The sequence below is a fragment of the Elephantulus edwardii genome, unplaced genomic scaffold (genome assembly GCF_000299155.1).
Source record: "Elephantulus edwardii isolate Elephantulus edwardi_28Jun2011 unplaced genomic scaffold, EleEdw1.0 scaffold00053, whole genome shotgun sequence".
Classification (NCBI taxonomy): Eukaryota; Metazoa; Chordata; class Mammalia; order Macroscelidea; family Macroscelididae; genus Elephantulus; species Elephantulus edwardii.
The window spans coordinates 3,695,384-3,715,582 of NW_006399803.1; the positions used below are offsets into that span (position 1 = coordinate 3,695,384).

At 39.3% G+C, this 20,199-nt stretch overlaps 1 protein-coding gene across 1 annotated transcript in view; it reads right to left on the minus strand.

Moving 5' to 3' along the window:
- ARHGAP10 (Rho GTPase activating protein 10) overlaps positions 1-20,199 on the minus strand; it is a 446,487-nt gene that overhangs the window by 145,508 nt on the left and 280,780 nt on the right. Inside the window, exons 17-18 of the mRNA XM_006886993.1 lie at positions 10,065-10,170; positions 8,119-8,278 (exon numbers count right to left, since the gene is read on the minus strand). Coding sequence (XP_006887055.1) covers positions 8,119-8,278; positions 10,065-10,170 — 266 coding nt within the window. The remainder of the gene's footprint in view (positions 1-8,118; positions 8,279-10,064; positions 10,171-20,199) is intronic.

The following is a 20,199-nucleotide window of genomic DNA, read 5'->3' on the forward strand; positions in this document are numbered from 1 at the left end:
GTAGAAAGGCCGTGATAATATTTTTGGCCTGAGAATATTTCTTTTAAAATAACATTTTAATGCATTATGTGCAAATGAAGCCAAAACATATGGATTATGTTTCCTATAAAATACATACGGACTTTATAAAAACAGCAAGGAGGCAAGGATAAAAATGTGATCTCCAAGGCAGATTAACTGGAGGTCTTTCCCTAATGTTAAAATTAATCTAGGGCTTGCTTGCTTTAATTATATGTTTAAAGCCATCTTCTGCCTTAGTGACTTTCCTAGTTAGGGTCAACATTCTTCACATTCCTGGGTAGGGAAAAATAAGTAACTGAGGAAAAGAAACTGCCTTCCTTCTACTATCATCTTTTTTTCTTCTCCTTATTTTCCTTCATAGACACTAACAAGGCCTCTTTCTCTCCATTTCTCTCTTCCTTTTTGTTTTTCTATTCACTGCAGTAATTCCCCCCTTTCATAGACTCCTCTTTTTGCCCTTTTCTACTAGTCTTGCTCACTCTATCCTTTTCATTCTCTAACACTGGCAAAGGAATTATATCCTTCTAAGCCCACTTTGGAGCCAAACATTTGGATGGTTTATGTGGGTCAGCAATCAGTGAAACCTGCGGTTAACGTGGCCACACAATGTCCATATGAAGTTTTTCTGCACAGCCACCCCTGTCAGCAGAAATATCCTTCTGCAGAGCAGAGCGTAGACTCTGACGTGAAGTCCAGCTGAGCTGGAACAAAAGGCTGAGAGTAGGAATGAAGTTATATAAAGAAGAAATCCAGGAGAAAAGAAGCGATGATGAGGAAATTAAGTCCTCAGAAATGTGAACAAATCCAAGCTAACAGTCCCGCTTGCTCCCCAAAAGCAACTCTCTGCTTCCAAACATGAGGACTTGCATGACATAAAGAGGCTAAGACTCATAGTCCTACCTTCTCCTCTCTTGAAAGAAAGTCTTGCTACTTTAATATGATTGAGTCCACAGTACTATCCTGCCACAGAAAAGAGGGGAAGACAAATTGAAGCACCATCTCTGATCATAGCCGCCTTTCATCTGCTATCACTTGGCTCACCAATGCCACTTAGAAATTCCTGTAAGATTTGTTAACAAGGTGAGAGTGGCAGCATTCCTTTCCCAGGAGAAAACCATGCACTTCTCTTCTCAACTTCAAATCACGGATGAAAATAGGAAAGTGCAGCACTCAGCTGAGAGTCTTTTATCCAAGTGCAGGACACAGGGCTGGTCTTCTTTCACAAATAGGTTGCACAGAAGTTCTCTAATTGGGATTTAACTGAATGATAGTTGAGCTGCTATAGCATTATTTCAAAGCTTGTAGTCTTAATGATTTCTCTTTCTGAAAATGCACAGCAGCCATCTTTCCATGCAGCTGGCCGGGTAGCTTAGTGCACACTTACGAGGTTTAATGACAGGCTGACAGGCCCCTAAAAGGAGGCAAAAATCTATCACTACCCAAAAACCAAGCCGCTTTTATTTACTGTATTGGTAAAGAAAATTCCTTTCCATTTTACCAGGTTACAAGCTTAACTTTTCAACAGGAACCAATATTCATACAAGCTTGTTCTTTGCTGCTAGTATCATACATTCCAACCTACAGCAACCCCACACAAAAGAGAACTACTCCACTGGGTTTTCTTAGCTATAACCTTTTTAGAAACCGGTTGCTTTGTCATTCTGGCATGGAATCAGTCTTAAAAACTCATCATTGTGAGAACCCTCCATTGGGTTTCCAAGGCTGTATATTGCAAATTGCACAGGAGAAAACTGCTCCTTTTTCTCCCAAGTTGTTACTGGTGGATTAGAATTGCTAGACAGGTAACACTTTTGGCTTAGCAGTACAACTTTCTCCTGATTACTCTTAATTTAAGTAGTCAGTTAATGTAACCATTTGGACGCTAGGGCTCCTTAAGAACTAACCAGACCCAAAGCAAATACAATAGGCCCCAAGAAATTATCTTACAGTGCTCTGCTCCAAAAGTGCTTTGATTCATCACTTGGCCTGTTAGTGTTTTGCTCTCACTCCTCATCAGCTTCAAATTTTACTGAATTAATTCATCCTGCAAATACTGAGTAGCAAGAGTAGCATCTACATGCCTCCAAAAACTCTATGAACTTTGATAAATGTCGATAGTTATAGAGAAGTGTCAGGCCTTTTGTTCATAGGGTCTCTAAGAGTTGTGCTTGATTCAAAGGCAATCAACAACAACACCGTGTACTACCACCCCTTGTCTGTCAGTTAATTACACTATGGCGGCTTGTGACTTTCTGTGGGAGCTCTTTCATATGTGTTTCAAATACCATCAGGGTCATCCACAATAGGTAGATTTCAGCAGAGACCTGGTGAACATACTTTAAAAAAAAATCAACCATAGACAATCCTGTTTCACAACAGAATACTGCCTGATAAAAAGGTGAGGTTGGAAGGCACTCCAATGTGACCACATGAAGGAAAGGAGCATTCTCGTGATGGCAAAGATAGCACAGGAATGACAACATTTCGTTCTCTTGTATGTGAGGCTGCCGTGAGTTCCAGCTGACAACACGTACCAAACCACTGTAATTCTAAGTGAGCAGAAAGATCTTTGCTTTCAAGGAGCTCAAGCTCTGGCTGGGTGAAAGAGACAAAAATGAACACATGGTTATGTAAATCACACAGGACTGAGGCAGGGAGATGAATGGTGCTGAAGGCAGGTCCCCAAACTCTGCCTCTCCCCGCGGGCTGTGGCTGCTTCTCAGTTGGGGCTATGATGTTCAGCTCCATGCCACAGCACCTAATGCACACTCGGCACATACCGAGCTCTCAAGAAAAGGATTCTTTTAATGAACAAATGAATGACAAGCGTTTTTAAACAGTTTTCAAATTCCCTATGTTATAGGCAGAAGTGAGAAGAGTCATGAGCAAGGTCCTGATCTTTAATTACCAAAATAAAGGGGCGTAGGGAAAGAGAAACAAATACCAAGAAAGCTCACTTTTAAATCACTGATTTTAAATCTAACATGTACAGAGTCATGGAAGTGAGAGATTTCCTGAGATTATTACACAACTGTGAGCTCTGCTGAGCGCTCTGGTGGCACCGCCTGTGAAGTGCTGTGCTGTTAACCCAACAGCAGGGCTTCAGGAGGTTCGAATCCTCCAATAGCTCCTAGAGGAAAAGATGAGCCATTTATAGACTTGGAAAACCTGCTGGAGGGTTGGCTATAATCTGGAGCCAACTTAATCACAAGGAGAGAAAGAGAATGAGAGAGTTGAGGTTTAAGGGAGTTGATTTTATTTCAGTGAAAGTTTACAAATCATACTGCATTTTCATTCAATCATTCATAGATATCTTGTTTTATATCACTGATCAAATTACTTAAGATAAATAATTCCATGATAGGTGGAGAAGAGATTGGTGGTGTTAATTACAGCTTGCTTGGCTCCACAATCAACTCTCTTAATACCTTAATATCAGGAAATCAAAGCAAACACCAGCTATCAAGAAATCAAAAGACGAATTGCACTGGGAAAATCTGCTGTTAGGAACTTCTCTAGAGTGCTGAAGAGCAAGTGTCAGTCTAGAGACTAAGGTGAGCTTAATCCAGGCCATGGTCTTTGCAATTATTTGCTATGTATCAGAGTGCTGGACAATGACTAAGGATGACAGAAAAGTCATTGATGCCTTTGAGTTGTGATGCTGGAGAAGAGTCTTGAACGTACTATGGACCACCAAGAAAACAAATAGGTCTCTTTTGGAGAGGGTGAAACCCTCCTTGAAAGCCTCCTTGGAGGCTAGAATTTTGAAGCTCCGTCTCACATACTTTGGACACATTATTGAACCAGTCATTGGGGCAATGGAGGTTGGTGTGTTGAAATCAGTGAGACTGACTCAGGACAGGGCAGGCTTCAGAGATGCTGTACATAGGGTCGCTATAGGCTGCAGGTGACTTGACAGCATATAACAACAACAAGATAATTATAATATCTAATAAGACCCTAACTATGTATTTGCTGCCTTCTCCTTCCCTCAATTTATCTATTATTTTTTGCTTTTCTGAGGAGACAGACACTCAATAGCTTTTGCCAGCTTTCCAGTATTCTATAATTTCCAAACAGTCAAGAAGCACATTCGTAAAGAATAAATGTTTCTTTCAACTGTATTTCTTTTTTTGCTTAAGAGTAAAGATGTATTTTTATTCTTGAGTTATCTTTTTCACTTTACTAATAGATGGGACTGTTATTTGAAGATGACGGAGATGCAATAGTGAAGGCAAACAGGTAGTTCCTTTGAAGGAGATGGGAAAAAAGCCACTGCAGAGACAACCCAAAAACCATTGCTCACTTATCCTTCACAAGCCACACTATCCCCATTTACAAACGGAGGCCAGCTACAGTGCACAGGAACTAGCGCCTTAGGATTCCGAGTCCAGACACAAGCTAACACAAGCCAGGCCTTCAAGTCCGCAATACCTGGGCTTTTCTTCTAGCGGTTAACAACAAAAATCTCTCAGATACGAAGGGAATTTTCAGGCACATTCCAGATTGAAGCTCTCACAAGCTCTTAACAGAGAGAGAAGAAAGAGAATTACGAATTGGCAAAACGGTCTCTATTTCACAAGTCAACCAACCCCTTTCCAAAACCTAAATAGTTCCTTTGAGTATAAGCCTTCAGTCGCCTGCTTTAACGGTTGGCCTTTAATGTTCTGCAGACAGTCACATACCATGAGCCAGTTAGAGATCCACAGGAGGTTCAGCCATGAACACTCGGTGTTAGATCTCCATCAGTGAGCTCTTACTCACAGCCAGGTGTCCCCTGCTAGCTATCCTACAGTTCTCACATGTAATGCCCTGAGCTAAAGAATCAACTCAACCCTAAAAAAGAGGCATCTTTCCTGACTCCAAGGCTGAGGTATTTCAGATTGTACCCTGTAGATTCCAGATTCCTGTAGCAATTCCTATCTACTGAGCTCCAACCATATGCCAAGCCCTACACTGTGCACATTAACAGTATTCATTTTTCTACTAATTCACTGTTAGTCACAAAGCTGAGAGGTACGTTACAGGCATGCAAGTGCTTGTGGAACTAGAATCTTGTCCAGGAAGTCTGATCACGGGGCTCAAGTTTGTTACTAATATGCTAGGTTACCTTCCAAAAAGATAAACCCAGTCTGTACTAACCCCTTAAAAAAAGGCATCATGGTGGAAGTGGAATGAATAAGGTTGAAGGACGTTTTATTGAAATATCACCACCAACCTTAGTTACTTTCATCTCCAATTTAAGATAACTACATAGCAATATCTGCCTTTTTTACAAGGTCTGTGACTCAGGTGGTTCAAAAGGTTATGCCCTGGGTTACCACCAGAGAGGTCTCAGATGCCTGGTGATCCACTTGCAAAAGATCACTTTATCTGTAACACATGAGTTGTCATGCGTCAGGATCAACTCAATGTCAATAGTTACTGCTGTCTTCATGTTGTTGTTGTTGCTACTGTTGTGTACTGTAGAGTCAGAACCAACCCATAGCTGACCTTCCAGCAGGTTTCCAGAGGCAGTTAACTGCACGGGAGGAGACTGCCCATCCTTCTCTGATGGAGCAGCTCGTGGCCTCGAACCACATGCCTTCGGGATTGCAGCGCTTGTTCTTACCACTATGTACTGGGGAGTTGGAACCAGCTCACAGCTCACAGTCTGGTGGGTTTGCAGAGCCAGTAAAGAGTATAGGAGGACATTTCCCATCTTTCTCTGGTAGAGCAGCTAGTGGATTCAAACAGCCTGCCTTTCTGTTTGCAGCACAACTTCCTACATTAAGACAACAGCGCTCCCACAGAAACTGTATGGTCTACAAAATGACCAATATTTACTTGATTTTTTTACAGAAAACGTCTGCTGCTCTCTGCTCTAGATCTTTCCTTTTCAATCCTAGCCAACCATCAGTATTACCCATGAGACTTACTTAAGTGGCTTCCTTTCTCCCACAAACAAGCAGCAACATCAGAGTCACTAATCGAGGAAGGTGCCACAGACAGGATGGCATTATAAGAAGAAACATTTTAAGAATACTCACTGTCTTTTCTCATCTTGTCCATACCAGAAACAAATTAGTAATATAAATTAAGGAGCACAGAAAACACAACCTTCTCTTAAAAAAATCCACTTATATGAATATTTATATGATTTATCTGAATAGTCTCTAGGACTATTTGAGAGACAGTTATTGGCCCAATATGTGAAGTGCTTTAATCACAATTTATCAACATTACCATTTAATATAAGCTCCAGTGGTCTAGGGGTAAGGAGTCGTGCTGCCAACTCAAACCAGGCGATTCTAATCCACCAGCTGTTCCACAAAAGAAAAGTAGTCAGTCTCCTCCCATGCAATTTACAGCCTCTCAAAACTGAAGGGTAAGCTGGGAGTCAGTTCCGACTCGACAGCACCTAACAATAACTGCTGGATGTGGAAGCTCTAATGTGGCAGCTATTAACTAAAAAGTCAAAGAGTTTTAACACAATAGTAACTTCAGAGGAGAAAAAGATCTTGCCATTTTCTCCCATAGTCTAAAAAAAATTCTATGAGGAGGTTCTACTCTGTTATGTGGGTTCACGGACAGTCCAAATTGAGTCAGTTGGGTACACAAGAACAACAGCGCCCTTACATGTATAAATATATATGTGGGGAATCAGAGGGAGTCAGGGTACAGAGTACCAATCTTGTGTTGGGTGGGGAGGAGGATGCTTTAGAGATGATAATTTTTACAACCAGAGAGCACAGAAGGAAAATGATTCTCCAATGATAGAGGAGAAAATAGCAACAGCTTGGGAAAGGAATCACAAGTTGAGAATCACAAATAGTACCAATTTCAAGAGCTTAAAATGGTCAGTTTGCTGTACTGAGATAACTTGGGTTGCTGTGATACTGAACGCTGTGTCACTGGTGTGTCAAATGTCATAATGGTTACCCATGAGAAGATAGGGTTTCATAGAGCTTCCAGATTAAGACAGACTTGGAAGCAGGACTATCAGTTCTTAAATAACAGCCCTTTGGAAACTCAATGAACATTAGAGAAACGACAATAGTTAGAGAACAGGGTTCAGATCTTTTGTTCATAGGGTCGCTGTGAGTTGTACTCGATGACACTTAACAAAAACAACAACAAACTAGTGATTGGATATAGCGCAGGGCTGAGAGTGCATAGCACTTTTCTGCTCACTTCAAATAAGGGATCAACTAATTGAAATCAAGTTCAACTGCACACTCAAAGCCTAGGAACGTGAGTCTTCCAATTGCCCAGGTCTGAGGCTCTGAGTTTACCCTTTGTAGCATGTTCCTACTCCACCAGTCATCCGTGTCAAATGAACCCAACTAAAAAGACACTCCACAAGGTCAGGTTACTACTAAAAGCTCCTGGCAAGCACAGGGTAATCTTTGTTGTTGTTTGGTACTAGCAAGTAGATTCTCACTCACAGCAACACTAACTACAACAGAACAAACTACGGCCCAGTCCTTCACTGGCCTTACGGTCCTTGCTGTGTTGGCGCTGCTGCAGCTGCCATGTCTAACCATGAATGCTGCCCTGACCTCAGCCTCAGTGACACTCATGATCCCTTGGGTTCAGCTCACTTCCTCTCAACTTTGTATTTCTCACTTTCCTGTTGTTAAATCTGAAAAATCCAAAACTAATCAAGCATCCAGCATATTAACAAAGACTTACACACTTAGTTTTTTCCCTTTGTCTCTCTCTCTCTCACACACACACACACACATCCAGAGAACTGCACAAATAAGAATGAAGGTAGAAGAAAGTCTAAGCACTTCTCAATATTCATTACCATCATTATTAAATATTCATCTTTAATGGGGGTTTTGTTTGGTTGGTTATACAATGTTCTCTTTTGTTCGGTTCCATGTAATGGTTCACAGGCCATCAAGTAAGCTTCTGGTTAGGGAACTTCATCAGAAGACAGAAGTCCAATGTAAACTTACCAAAGCCACATTCATTACCATAAAAAGAAAACTTTTCTTATAAAACAGAGAGGGTAAAGCTAAGAGAATATTTGTGCATCACATGCCGACAAGAGAAAGATCAATCAAAATAGGAATGCTCTTAAAAAGTAGAAAACAAAGATAAATTTACCTTTTCATGGTTTTCAATTAAGATTTCCACGACAATGTTCTGAAACTTCAAATCCATGATGGCAGCAACAGTTTCTTCCTGCGGCCTCATCAGAGTTGGTCCAAACACCACTCCTAAGTTGGCCACGGTCATTAGGTTCTGCTTGGAGTGATTTGAAACGCTGATTTTGATGAAGGGAGAAAAAGAGGTCTTTGGTTAAGAGACAGGTGATAACTGCGGAATGTACAACATTCTGCACCACTGTCTTTTTCTAAAATTAAAGAGGCAAGAGATTCTAACTGTACCCCAACTTCTAGTTCTGAAATGACTGGACCTCACAAGTCTACAGAAGTTCAGGTGGTCCATGATAAATTTGATTCCACCCCAAAGGGTTTTATTTTTCTCTTGTCAGTTCAAATCCATGAACAGCTCCAAGAGAAGAGGGTGGGCAGTCTCCTCTCATTGCAATTTACAGCCTCTAAAACCTGATGGTGGGTCACACAAGGTAGTAAGTCTACATGATGAGGACACTGACTACAGGTCAACTTCTTTCCTTTCAATGCTCTACTCTGACTACACTGGCTTCAATAAATATGCCCAACTTGTTCCCCTGAAGGCCTTTATTTACATTTTATATCTTTATTTAGTCTTTAGTTCAGAACACTACTTCCTCGCTGAAGTGGTCATATACACGCTTCCAATGTCTTCATGCTATTTTGCCTAAGAATTAGCTTCAAAAATATGCCCAACTAGGCCAGGGTATCCACGCTCACCCCCTCATCTCACGACCACTTTGCAGTCCCTGCTCACTTACTTTATGCCTCAGCTCAAGGGTCTCACCGCAAAGAGAGTTTTCAATAATAATCTACTTTATGGTTCTGCACACAACATGTATTTATTGTCCTCTTACTTTGTTTTCCAGTTTCATTTATCATCAGAAATAATTCTATGCATTGTTTGTTAGCTTTTCCTTCATAGAATGGAATGAAACTGGTGATCTTATCTTGTTCAATGATTCACTGAACCCACAGCCATTAAATTGACTCTGACTCATAGTGACCCTCCTTTCAGTTTCTAAGGCTGTAAATCTTCACAGAAGGAGACTCCTCATCTTCCTCCTGCAGAACAGTGGGATTCAGCTTGGATTCAACTCACTTCCTCTCAGCTTTGTATTTCTCACTTTCCTGTTGTTAAATCTGCAAAATCCAAAACTAATCAAGCATCCAGAATATTAACAAAGACTTTTGGAACCATGGATTGGAACCATTGATCTTTTGGTTAGCAGCATAACACACGATGTACCACACCACAGAACTGCTTATGTACCCACTAACACCTTATAAAAGCATTTGATAACTTTATTTTGAAGGAATATCGTGTGAATGTAGGCAAGACATAATATCCTTTTGCCTTCATTTTCTATTTAAATAAAAGTTATAAAATATAGTTCTCCAATGATTCTTCTCATTTCTAAAAGTCTCTAATTATAAGGATTTAGGAGTCATTTTCATGTGAAGAAAGAACTAATTTTGTTATTAAATTATTAGATTTGGCTTGCTCTTTAAATGGGGGAAGGCTGTGAAATGACTACCTTCATTACAGAATTAAGTAAACTTAGAGAACATACTCAAATTTAGAGTAAGGTAAGTGTGAAACCAAGCTAAATTTGCTAACAGACATATAATCACATTTCCAGAATCTATATACGAGGAAATGTATAATACTCTCTTCCTTCACTTCAAATAAAATCCTGAGTTTCTGGCAATGATATTAAGCACATAATTATATGGCTGCATAAAAATATCAAATTTCAAGCCTCTGTCCAAAACACACACAGTGAGTCAAATGTCCAGGCAGCCTTGCCAGGCTCAGTCGCTGGTCCTGTGAATATGGCGACAGGACTATGCGCCACACGGCCAAGAAGGATGCCTATCACTGAGGGTGAAGCAAAGCAAAAAGAGACTTACTTTGTTAAGTGTTTCACCAAGATATCCAACATTTCTTTATTTTTCTCTGGCAGTTTGTGGACCAAGAAATGAATAGCATTAACACGAGATTCTGGACTTCCACTTTCTTTTTAGGAAAAAAGAAAAGAAAATCATTGAACAGTCAAAATATTCACAAAACCAAATTACAACAGATTATCTGCTGAACATCTCCAATGGTAGAACACTGAAAGATATTTAATATTTCTAAAATGTTGGGGAGAGGGAAGAAAGAAGTTCATCTTTCTCTCTACTATTAATCTTCAAATGCCTCCCCTGAGTGATACTTTTAGTGTAGCTACAATTAGTGCTTTTCCCTCTGGTTTATACTGAAGAAGCTGTCACAGCTTCTCCTTCTGGCATGTTGCACTTCAGGCTGCTCAAGGCTCTGCTGATCACTGAGCTAGGGACTCGCAGTGGAATGCAAATGAAAAGTCAACAGATAGGTTATTCTTTTTATCCCTTTGTTGTTATATGCTGAGTCACCTGTGCTCATAGCCACCCTATGTACAACATCCCTACACCCTGCATTTTACCCTGTGCCGATCTTTTTAGAATTCATTCTCATCTCTGACTTTTTATTAACAATGCACTCAAATTGCCTTTACTGTCTTCCTGATAGAAAATCAGCAAATAAATCAATGAATGCTTACTACTGAAGACAGTATTGATCTTTAGAATTTTTAAAAGTGCCCACTGAGAATTAAGCGCTTAAGCTAACTATAACAGGGAAGAAGATGACAAATTGTGTTAGAGGTTCATACAGAGCTAGCAAAAGAAACTCAGGAAGGATTTCACATACAAAAGGCTGAGTTGAACTTAAGTAATGGGGATAATTTCAAGCAAAGGCAGAGCTGAGGATTCAGAGAGCCATTCCAAACAAGAAAAGAGCATAGGATAACACACAGAGCCAGCACCTGAGGCTCATAACAAGGTAGACTGATATGCGAAGGTCAGTAGGAAGACTATGACTTCACTACTGGCTTCTATATTAATATCACTGAAAATAAAACGAGAAGTCCATATGGCATACTTCATAGGGAGTTTTGCTACTAATGCAAAACCAGCAACTTTTTCATGGTTCAGATCCACCAGTGGGAAAAAAGATGGCCAATCCCCCCCCCCACCCCCAGGCCTCTATAGAGCCATGGAAACCTCTTGGAGGCTCGGCTATGAGTCAGTTCTGATTTGACAGCAATGGGAGGAAAAATAAATTTACCACTTCACACTCACTGCAATAACTATCATCAGAAAAATGGAAAATTACAAGTATGGACAAAGACTTGAGGAAATAAGGGCATCCAAACATTGCTGATAAAAAATAATGCTATTCCATGAAAAGTCACTGGCCGTTCCTCAAAATGTTAAGCTCACAACTATGATGTGACTTAACAATTTCATCCTTAGAAACATAGTCAATACACTGAGATAGGGCTATTACTGTCATTTCAAAGCTGACGAAACTGAGACATGGTTAGGTACGTTTTGTTTACATAACTGAGGCACAGCGAGGAAACTGAGGCACAGGTAGGTAATTTTATCAAGACTGATCCAGCATGTGAACCCAGACGATACTTTCTTATTTATGGTTTTGTATATCCCACGAACTGCCAAAAGAACAGATACGCCTTGGAGAAAGTTCAACCACAGTGCTCCTTGGAGGCAAGGATGGTAAAGCTTCATCTCACATACTTTGGGCATGTTAGGAGAGGCTATTCCTTGAAAAAAGAGTATCATGCAGTGAAAGAGGAAGACTCAACAAGATGGATTGCTAAAGCTTCTGTGGCATTGGATTCACGTGTACCAGGGATGATAAACATGGTGCAGGATGGGACAGGCTTTGAATCAATTATTCAAAGGTTTGCTATGAGTTGTACTATACTCAGTGACATCTAACAAAAACAACTTAATAAAATGAAGGATCAAGAAAAGAGAGAAAGACCCTCAGTGAGATGGGATGACACAGTGATTATAAAAATGGACTCAGCATATTTGAGATTGTGAAAGTGTTAAATAATAGGGTCATTATTAATTCTAATCAACTTGATGACATATAATAACAAAATAAATTAAAGATATCTTTCATGTGCTTGATGATTTATTTATCTTTGGAGTAAATGCCCCCTTTTTTTTATCTGTATCTGCCCCTTCTAAACTCATTACTTCTCTAAAAAGCATCTTCTCCATCACTTGCTCCTTTCTCTATTTTAACCACCTTTCATCAAATGTCAGATAATATTTACCCAAATTTAACTCTATTCATATCCCTTCTTCTTTTCAAAAAAAATTAAATTTTTTTAATTTCCATAAAATATATATATCACAAAGAGTTTGCCACTTTCCCCATTTTTAAGTGTACAACTGAGTGACATTAATTGCACTCACCTTATGGGGGCTGACAGTAAGGAAGGTTAATTAAATATGAGAAAGGGCTTCTGAGGTTCATTCAGCTGAGTTCCATTTCTTAATCTGGGGCCAAGTTATGGGTGTCTTCACTTTGTGAAAATTCACTAAGCTATACACTTGAAATTTATGAGCATTTCTGTTATCTTTAAAAAAAAACAAGTTCATTGTTTTGAGGAAACAAGCATGTCCCTTTTTGCTTATTTCCTCAGAGTATTGGTTTGATAGGGATGGGCAAATCAGCTATCTCAAAGGGAGATATTAGGACATGAGGCATTAATTAGCTGGTTTATACACTTTCAAAAAGTAGATGTTAGCAGGATGATTATAAAGGAGGAAAAATAAAAGGCCACAAATATAAGTGAATGAAATATAATGAAAATGAGGGTCTGTATGGAACACAATGTACATGCATGAAACACAATGTATATGAAGGTTGTTATTATGTGGCATCGAGTTGCCCATGACTTATAGCGACCCTGTGTACAACAGCTCTATAATACCCTACCTTGAGCCAGTCTCACTGTCTCCAACACATCTATCCCCATTATGCCATGTCTAAAGAGGAAAAAAACAGACATGGAGGCACAAGGCCACTAACATGTGTCTGAAAGGGCCAGCGGGGAGTGAGAATAGCATAGCTCCTCATCATCCCAGGGCAGGAAACAGACAAAGACCCCACAGCCCAGCCCCATGGTGCCTCTAGAGCCACACCAACTGCAAAAGATTCATTCATTCATTGTTAACTTACAGACTCACAGCTGTAATACTGAGAATGGCTATTGGTAAGGAAGTAAATTGGAGAGTGAGGGAGGCAAAGAATAAAATCACATACAAGTCCAGGATTTAGCCCAAGCTCCAAGTCACAATTCCTCAATTAGCCCAGGCTCTGGTTTCAGCTCAGCATTCAAATCCAAATTATGCAGCAAGGTTTGCCTCAGAGCAGTCATAAGTCAGCTTCTCCTCCAAGCATTCAGCAAGAACAAAAATTTAACTGTGGCCAACACAAATGCTAGAAGCCTCAGGTCACACCTTGCCATAGTTTATCAAAGCAATGTCACATTCTCGCCACCACCAGGGTCTTACTCTCACTAGAATCTTACTCTAGTCTCCCTCAAGTCTTGCTGCCACAAGTATTGCTCACTTCAAGTCTTGCTGCCCAGTGTGGGAAACACTTTTCTGCTTATCCTAGTCTGACAACTGTTAATGATTTGCAGACAAAGCTGATTTTCAAGACCATGTGTCTACTAATGTAGCTAGAGACTAGAGGGGGCTAACTGTAATTGCTAAAAAAAATAAGTCAACTTTTAGGCTTAACACCACATCCCAGCTACTGTGTCAATCCATCTTATCCAGGGTCTTCCTCTCTTGCTCTGTCTTCCCACCCTTCCAAGCATAATGTCCTTTAGTGGGGACCTAAAAAAAAATTCATTAAATAAAAAATTGTCCATAATAAGTCTTCTTGTCTTTGGTATGTGCTGTCAAGTTACTTGCAACCCATAGAGACCCCGTGTACAACAGCTTGGAACCCTGCTCTATCTTAAGCCAATCTCACTGTCTCTAACACACACACACCTATTACCCTAGTCACTGAGTCAATTTATCTCATTCAGGGTCTTCCTCTCCTGCACTATCCTTCTACCTTTCCAAGCATGATACCCCTCTCCAAGGACTGATCCCTCATTGCAACATGCCCAAGTATGTCAGATGAAGCTTCAAAATCCTTGTCTTACTCTATGATAAACTCTCAAACTAGGGAGCTCTGGAGGTGTGGTTCATAGGGAGTTGCACTGCTACCCCAAAGGCAGTGTCTCACTGGTTGTTCAAATGCAGCAATGGCTCCAAGTTACAACCCACTGGGGGGCCAGCTGTAAGTTAGTTCAGATTCCACAGCAATGAGGGTCTTCCAGGTTTGTGGAGATTTTTAATATGATAAACTAGAATATTTAAAGAATATTTAGGCTTACTCCTTGCAGAGTTCTCTTTCTTTTTTCCCTAAGTAAGCAGTCTATTTCACTTAATATATTCTGAACACCATTTATTATTATAAAACATAGTTCGATATAATACTTTTCTGGACATTCAAGTTATTTATAATATTTGTAAAGTTTACATAGACATTTCATAATCTCAATAATTGTTGGAGGCTGAAGAGTGGGACTTTATAAGACTAGAATCAAAAAGGCTCAGAAATTAAAGCTAGAGGCAAATATTCATTGTGTGCTATGTATTGGACTGCTAATCCAAAGGTTTGTAGTTCAAATTCACCAGCTGCTTCATGGGAGAAATATGGGCTGTATTCTCCCACAAATATTTACCATCTAAAAAATCCAAAGCAAGGTCACCAAGAGTTGGAACTGACTCAACAGAAGTGGCTTTGTTTATTTGTTTTCTTTGTGCACAATAAAATACTTTTAGATAATATTATTTTACACTGAAAATGAAATCTATAGTTTTAGGTGGTGAATTATCTCAAGTTCTTAATCCAAAAATAATGCTATACTGAATGAATCAATACTGGGGGAAAATGAAATAAATAAACATATAATCACAGTTTCATGCCATGGCTTTGATTTTTTTAAAAAAAGCAGCAGAGTCTCTAAGAACAGGGTGGGATAGAGGAAAGCTCAAATTCTAACAAAATAAAAGAAGAACCATCTAGGCTAAGATCTGTGTACATTCACAAATGAAACTAATTTTTTTAAAACTTCTTACTGAAAAGCTAATTCCAATTTATATACCTGTTTATCATTGTTGTTGTTGTGCTGTCATTATCATTTAATAATCATTCTTTCTCCAAAGAAAATATTTTTCAAAATACTTTTGGACTTAAGAAAAAGAATGTTTTAAATATTTTGGGGATCTGAGAACCACAATGCCGAAAAATGGTTTCTCATCCTCTATGAATAATATCTTCCATTTTTTTTAAAAAAGAGTGGAACATTAATAAAAAAATTCAAATCCTCCCATTTCTGTTCTTGAGCCTGTAACTCACTAGTCTACCTACATCTCTTGTGAAAACAGACATATGTTTTCATAGATCTGGTTTTGTTCTGTTCAAGAATAAAAAAACAACAGCATATAAACTTTTTCAGTAAGAGTTTTAAGGTAACTTCTCAATATTTCGTTTCATTTTCAAATTAACCTACTAATTAAGTCAGAACTAGTGTGCCGTGGAGTCAGAACCAACCCACAGCTGATCCTCCAGCAGATTTTTCTGAGGCAGTAAATCCCAGGCATATTTTTTTCCTTCATTTCATATGAAACCAACAAATGATAAAGAGCACATTTTTAAAAATAATATCTATGGTATTAAGTAAATAATAACAGCAAATTTCTTAATTGTAATTTCTTAACTGTCACTTAGGAATTTACTGCAATAGAAAAAAGTATTTTTAATTGTGAAATTATGAATTAGAATCACCATACTTTAACATTGACTAATGTTTAATGCTCACTAAGGAATCTGGATATGAGACCATGTTACTAGAGCTTAGCAAAATGATACAAGCCAATAAAAAACCTATTTCAACATTTAAATGTCATAAACCAGAAACACTAAGTTTGGGGAAGGTACTAATATATAAAGGACTCAGTCAACAAACAACCAAAAATTCTAGTTCTTTTTGTGGGAGTTCATTGCTATTACAAAATCAGTTCAGATACCTTGCTTACAAAGAACCATACGATACTGTCTTGTTACCCATATAACTTTACCCAAAGGGGCAGAAAAGCCAGATAATGCAGCTACCAGTGCTTTAGTTCCTGTAACAGTTACATTTTACATCAGCATAACTGAAAACCTTTGTGGTTCCCAGGTAGCTTGACAACATAAAGAAAGGTACAACAATATTAGTATTTTGATCCAGGTAACAGAGATTGCCAGTTGGATGCAATTTGTCATTTTTTAACTTGGTTTAACCTGAGACCATCTCTTGTGTCCACATTAGCCAATGTGATACATCAAGAACTATGAACGTGAAAGGCTGAGTTAGAGACCTGGACTCTAATCCATTTGCAAAGGTAATAAAGGCCATGCAGTATAACACCCAGATAGTACACACTAGCCTTCCTCTGACATGACTTTTGTCTTTCTGTGAAGACCAAGTAAACTGTGGTTTCATCTCAGAAATACACCAAGAACTCATTATATACTTTCAGAAAATGCATAGTTTCCCTTCTCTTTTAGCCACTTAAATAATTCAGGAAATATTTCCTCCTCAACACATTCAACATTGAATATCAGATCAATTATGCTTTTAAGAGGAAAATGGGCAACAATGAATGAATGGGGAAAAAATGATAAAAAGAGTAGCAACTTCTAAAAAAAAAGTTATAAATACATTTTGCTTTTTAGTTAACAAAGAAACAAATATGCAAATATGCATCATGAACGCCAAGATTCTCAAATGAAAATGATAAGAAAGAAATTGATGAGTAGAAGTGAAAGGCCCAAGAGGAGACTTCAGAACTCGCAGCAGAGCAGGTGGAAGAGACAACATCAACACCACAGAGCAGATGGAAACCACCACATGTGCCTGGGAGGAATCAAGAACAAGTTCCCAGGCTGGTGGGAAGGGGAGCAGCAAAGATTAATAATGCTTGATGGTTTATCAGTCAGTTCAGCTACACACATTCTCACAAAACAAGGTAATCTGAGTCATTACTAATAGAAAATGACAGTTCAACCACGATCCCAAATTTTCAACACTATTCTGAAACTAAACCCAAACCCTCTGCCACAGAGTCCGTTCTAAATTGTTCCAACCCTTCAGTGGGTTTCTGAGACTATTAATCTTTTGTTCATCTTTCTTCTGAGGAGCATTCGGTGGATTCAAACTGCTGTCCTTTTGATTAGCAGCCTTATATATTATAGATGCTGCCACCAGGGCTTCAAGTTACTAAAAATAATCAGAAATATAATTTGAGCTACCTATTATCTCTAAATATTTTTGCATGCCTGAAACTATATATGTAACAGCTTAACAGATCTGTTCACACTTTTTCAAATATAAGCAAGATAAGTATAGGTATAGCTCAGAAATACTGGAAGTTTGGTTCCATATGACATGACCACAAAAGTGATTCTCACAATAACACAAGTCATACAATTTATTTGTTTCCAAAATTATACTAAAGTTATGCTTAAAGTATAGTTTATCATGTGTACAAAAGCATTACGAAAACATGAGAAGTAGTCAAGAGTTATTAAAATGTGCTATATACAAGAAATGATCACATACTGTTAGAACTATGGCATTAAAAGATTTGCTCTTTTTATAAAACTCAGTTTTTATGAAGCATAATGAAATAAGCTATATCTATAAAGACAAGAATACTCATAAGATACTAGTATTTAAAAAAATAAGTCTGAATTGGAAATTGATGGACCTCTGGTGCTTGTCTGGTGGTTCGAATCCACCAGCTGCTCTATGGGAGAAAGATGAGCAATGTGACTATTCACTGGGGGGTTACTTATGAGTCAGCTCTGACTCAAGAAATGGTAACTGGAAATATGGGCCTCTAAACTATACTAAATATGTTGTTGTTGTTAGATGTCACTGAGTCGAAGACAACTCCTAAAATTGTGAATAACCGATATGAACCCTGTCCTATCCTGTGCCATCCTCACAATCTCTGACACACACGAGCCCAATGCTGCCGTCACTTTGTCAGTTGACCTAGTTGAGGCTCTTCCTCTTGTTCATTGTGCCCCCTCCTTTCCATTCACGATCTTCTTCAAGGAACAGCCTCTACCAAGTGCCCATCAACAAACGAATGGATAGAGAAGCTGTGGTATATGCACACAATGGAATAGTATGCTGCACTGAAAAACAAGGAACTCATGAAATATACAAAATGGGTGACCCTGGAAGACATTATGCTAAGTGAAATATCTCAGTCAAAAAAGGACAAATACTGTTCCACTGTTGTAAAACGGGACTGACATTGGGGTTGGGGGGGACACTGAGAAGGAAGGGATAAATGATGTATACTGCATTGAAACAGATGAGGGAGAGAAATGTTTAAAAGGGATATATGATTAGATATTATTGTCATGACAAGAGTCCAGAATGAAGGCTGCATAGTGGAGTGGACTTTGGGGGAGGGATTGTATAACAATGAAAGAATTTTTTTTTTTTTACTTTTCAAAGAGAAGAGCAAACTGGTGGAGGGAGATTGGGCAGGGAGAAAAGTGCAACAATGAATGAATGGAAATCCAAAGTCTCTGTAAACTTTCATTAAAATTAATTTTTAAAAAAAGAAAGAAAGAACACAGCCTCTCCTAGCAGCATGCCCAAAGGTTGTAAGACAAAGCTTCACCACTTTTGCCTCCAAGGAACACTCTGGCTGCACTTTCTTCGAGACATATTTGTTTTTCTGGCAGTCTATGGGATATTCAGTACTCTTCAAGACCACAGTTCAAAGGCATCATTTTTTCTTCTGTCATCCTTAGTCACTGTCCAGCTCTCAGCAGCATGACAAGTGATTGAAAAGAAGATAGCCTGAATCAGGTATACTTCAGGGCTCAAATGAATGTCAGTGCCCTCAGTAATTTGGAGACGTCTCTGACTGTAGACTATCCCAATGTGACAGGGTCTCCTAAACTCCTGACTGCTGGTAAAAAGTGTAGTGATTGTGGATTCAAGTAAGATGAAGTTGTTGACAGTTTCAATCTTTTCTCCAAATATTATGATGCTGCCTATCAGTCCAGTGGTGAGAATTTTTGTTTTCTTGAGGTTGAAATGTAACCCATATTGAAGGCTACAGTCTTTGATCTTCTGCAGTGTTTCAAGTCCTCCTCACTTTCAGCAAGCAAGGTTGTGTCATCTGCATAACGAATGTTTTTGATGAGTCTTCCTACAACTCTGATGCCATCAGTGCTTCCTCACAGAATACATCTTCTCACATATAGAAGCTGCGATCTCGAAGGCAAGCAGTTCGAGGACACTAGCTGCTCCATAGGAGAAAGACAGGCCATCTCCTCCCATGCAATTAAATCCCTCTGAAAACCCACTGGAGGACAGATAAGCTATGCATTTGGTTCTGACTCGATGGTACACAGCAACATCATACAGACTAAATACGTTTGGAGAAAGGATATAACCCCAATGTAACTTAAATATATTTCTTTCTAAATACATTGTTGTTGTTGTTGTTGTTTTTGTTGTTGTTGTTATGAGCCATCAAGGTGAGTAGGACTTGTAGCTACCTTATGAACAGTGGCTCTGAACTTTGCCCTATATTGAGCCAAATTCACTGCTTCCAACACATCTACGCCCCGCCCCCATTGCCACAGCGTCAATCTATCTCATCCAGGGTCTTCCTCCCCTGTGCTGTCCCTCTACACTTCAAAGTATGATGTTATGCCCAAGGACTGAACCCTCCTGGCCCAAAGTGTATGAGACAGAGTTTCAAAATCCAAGCCTCCATGAGTAACCTGGTTTCACTCTCTCCAGGACAGACTTGTTTGTTCTCTTGGCTGTTGTTGTTGTTGTTGTTATGTGCCGTCGAGTCGTTTCCAACTCATAGCGACCCTATGTACAACAGCCCTAAACCCTGCTCTATCCTGCGCCAACCGCCAACAGCACCGCCTCTGACACACCCATCCCTATTACCCCAGTCACCGAATCAATCCATCTCATAGAGGGTCTTCCCCTCCTGCGTTGTCCCTCAACCCTCCCAAGCATGACGTCCCTCTCCAAGGACCCGT